Below are 3,597 nucleotides of genomic sequence, written 5' to 3' on the forward strand. Positions count from 1 at the left end.
GTTCTTGCTGGGATGAAGTGGGTGATTAAAATGATGTGGGGATTCCGGTCTTTGCTGTAACTCTATCACCATCCCCAGTGCCATCTAACACGGGGACCCCAGGAAACACCTGGTCAGGTTGACGATAACCTTGAAAAGACTAAGTTAAACTTGTTCACCTAATGGCATGAGAGAGCCTCAAACAATACAGCTGAAAAACACTAGAAAATGGACTCATATCTCATTTTCTTCCTCAAAACAGAAGGAATGCTGAATTACAGAAATAATAGTCCTTCAAGGAGCCTTCTGCCTGAGCACTTCTTTCTTTGGTTGGATGGGACTTTTTTTAAAGCTGAGCCACTTGATTAAAAATTCTTGTCTTCAAATATTTTTCTCAGTTTGCAGGTTTAGGCCCCAGAGTGATCCATGAGTGGGTGGATGGGGCTCAGGGAGGATGCAGGGCTGTCGCAGGGACATGAGAGAGCCTCTGGAGCCTCATGGGTGGAGCCTCTGGGATTGTTCTCAGAGAAAGAGCTGCAGTTTGGACATGTGGTGGCCACCATTAGTTTGCCAGGGAGCCTGAAAAAGGAGGTGAGATTCAATGCTGGAGCTGTGGGGATTCAGACCCTGTTCCTCGTGACTAAGGACAGTGACTTTTTGTACGAGGGGCGGAGGAGACTGTGTCACCGTGGAGACCCAGCTGGCACAGTAATAGAAGCCGGCGTCATTCCTGTCCAGTTTCTGGACCAACAGGTAGCAGCTTTGATCACTTGACTTGTAAGCGTGGATTTTGTTTATGTTGAATCCTGATTCCAGGGTGACTGCAGACGTGTCCATGTTACAGTATAGAAGGCGCTGGGGAGCTTTCCCAGGCTGCTGACGATACCAGTGGATGTACCTGAAGCTTCTGTCAGAAAGCTCACAGGGAAATGTTGCAGAAGTTCCAGCCTTTTGGGTGATGGAGAGCATGGGCTGGTCCAGAATGAGTGCAGTCTGGACAGCTGTGATGGAGGCAGAAAGCAAACAGCTGTAGTGAGGAGGAGGAGGCGATGGAGAATGAGGAAGAGGGGGAGGAAAAGAAGAAGGAGGAGGAGGGCAAGGATAAAGATGAAAAGGAGGAAGAGACAACTCCAGAGGGAGCTAACCTGGGGGGAAAGCACTTGACTTACTAGGGAGCAGGGTGGTGAGAAGGAGGGTGATAAAACCCAGCATGTCTCCGCCTGCAGTGTTCAGGGCTCTGGTGAGGAGACAAGGAGGAGAAGACTGTGGTTCCCACCTGTCTCTGAGCCCCAGGTGGTCAGAAATAGAGCCGGGACCCTGGGGTTGGAGCAGTGAATCACCGAGATCTCCGCTCTGCTGATTGGCTGGGCTTTGTGGCTTTTGACTGGGATGGGAGAAATGGAGGGGAGGAGTGATTGGGATGCCCAGAAATGATCATAGGTGACTGAATTCTTATTAATAATTGTTATTGTGATATTTGTTAAGCACTTAGCATACCCCAAGCACTGTACTAAGCACCGGGTAGAAACAAGACCATTAGGTCTCACATTGGGCTCACAAGCTAAGAAGGAGGGACAACAGGTAATTAATCCCCTCTAGGCTGTGAGCTTATTGTGGACAGGAATGTCTGTTTATTGTTATATTGTATTCTCCCAAGCGTGTAGTATAGTTCTTTGCACACAGTAAGCACTCAATAAATACGAATGAATGGATGAATGACTGAATGATATCCCCATTTTATGGGTGAGGAGACTGAGATACAGAGACATTAAGATACCTGTTGAAGATCACACAGTGGACAAGCTGTGGGACAATGATTAGAATGCAGGTACTCTCCCACTTAGTACAGTGCTTTGCACATAGTAAGTGCTCAATAAATACAACTGAATGAAAAAAGATCCTCTGACTCGCTGGCCCGTGGTCTTCCTACTAGGCCACACTGCTTCCTTTTTGGTCACAAGTGGGAGCTAGAAGGATGATGATAACGTTGATACTGGTATTTTTTGAGAGCTTCCCGGGAGCTAAACACTGTGCTAAGTGCCGGGGTAAATGCAAGATGATCAGGTCAGAAGAGAAGAAAGAGATGAGACATCCATCTCACATCCCTTCCCCCACTACATCCAGACTCCTTTCACACTATCTTTTCTTGTAATTTTCCCCCGGTTTTCTTGTTTAGGGGGAGAGATATAGCACAGCACATTAGGGGCACGGCGGGAGGGTCAGCTTGAGGAGGAACACAGTACTTAGGACAGGGTTCTGTGCACCACTTTGAAAACTCCATCCTTCAGGCTGAACTCTATCCTCTTCCTTCAAGTGGTGCCCGAACCTTAGGACATGTGGGCAGGGGGTACCAAGTGAGACCGCGAACCTTGGCATTCCTGGGCTCCAGCTCTGAATGTTATTGAACCCCATGTTGTGTTCATGGGGGCTCAGTGCAGGGATATGAAATGCTTCACCAGAGAACAGTGCTCTGCTCTGTCTCCTCCACTGAGGTACCTCTCAAATGAACCTGGATAGACGACTGAGGAATCGCTGCTCAATAAATGCCAGTGATTGACTGATTGATTGATGGGGAAGGAGAGGAAAGTAGTTTTCAGGGCAGCCTGGGGTCATAGTGAGGAGCAGTTCTAGGGCCCTGGAATAGGTGCCATGGGGTGGTTGCAGAGTGAATAGGCCCATCCTGATTGTCAGTTAACAGGTTTAGGCCCCAGAGCAATTCCTGGGTGGGTGGATGGGGCTCAGGGATGATGCTGGGTTGTCCCAGAACCCACGGGACACCCGAGCCAGGATGTCCTTCCACAGACCCTGACCCCCAGAGACAATGGTGGTATCTTCTAAAGTAGAGCAGAAATGGAAGGCCACCAGTGCCTGAGAAGGGGACACTGGGAATTGTGCTCTGTGGCCAATCTCTGGCTAACATCGGTGCGGCTGCTGAGAGAAGCAGCGTGGCTCAGTGGAAAGAGCCCAGGCTTGGGAGTCAGAGGTCATGGGTTCTAATTCCGGCTCTCCCACATGTCTGCTGTGTGACCTTGGGCAAGTCACTTTACTTCTCTAAGCCTCAGTAACCTCATCTGGAAAATGGGGATTAAGACTGTGAGCCCCCGATGGGACAACCTGATCACCTTGTATCCTCCCCAGCGCTTAGAACAGTGCTTTGCACAAAGTAAGCACTTAACACATGCTATTATTATTATTATTATTATTATTATTATTATTGTTCTCCGGAGAAAGAACTGCAGATTAGACATGCTGGCTCCAGAAGTCAAGCTCGGGACCCAGCTTAATTTGCTCAGGAGCCTGAAACAGGGGGTAAGATTAAGTGCCAGAGCTGTAGGGGGCAGGCCCTGCTTTTGGGAACCACAGACAGTGACTTTTTATAAAAGGGGCGGAGGGACTTGTATCAGTTTGAAGTCCCAGCTGTTGCAGTAATAGGTGCCAGCATCACTCACATCCAGTTTCTGGACCATCAGGGTGCAGCTTTGATCATTTGACTTGTAAGCATGGATTTTCTTTGAGTTGAATCCTGATTCTAGTGTGGGTTTAGACATGGCTAGGTTATAGTAGAGCAGGTGCTGGGGAGCCTTCCCAAGCTGCTGGCAATACCAGTGGATGTACATG

At 48.7% G+C, this 3,597-nt stretch overlaps 1 gene segment (V, D, J or C); it reads right to left on the reverse strand.

Annotated features, from left to right (window-relative positions):
• Positions 1-501: 501 nt before the first annotated feature.
• LOC119941200 lies at positions 502-1,226 on the reverse strand. The segment is given in 2 exon segments: positions 502-980; positions 1,149-1,226. Coding segments are annotated over 2 exon segments (522 nt in total).
• Between the last annotated feature and the right edge of the window lie 2,371 nt (positions 1,227-3,597).

This window comes from Tachyglossus aculeatus, chromosome 2, assembly GCF_015852505.1.
Source record: "Tachyglossus aculeatus isolate mTacAcu1 chromosome 2, mTacAcu1.pri, whole genome shotgun sequence".
Taxonomy (NCBI): domain Eukaryota; kingdom Metazoa; phylum Chordata; class Mammalia; order Monotremata; family Tachyglossidae; genus Tachyglossus; species Tachyglossus aculeatus.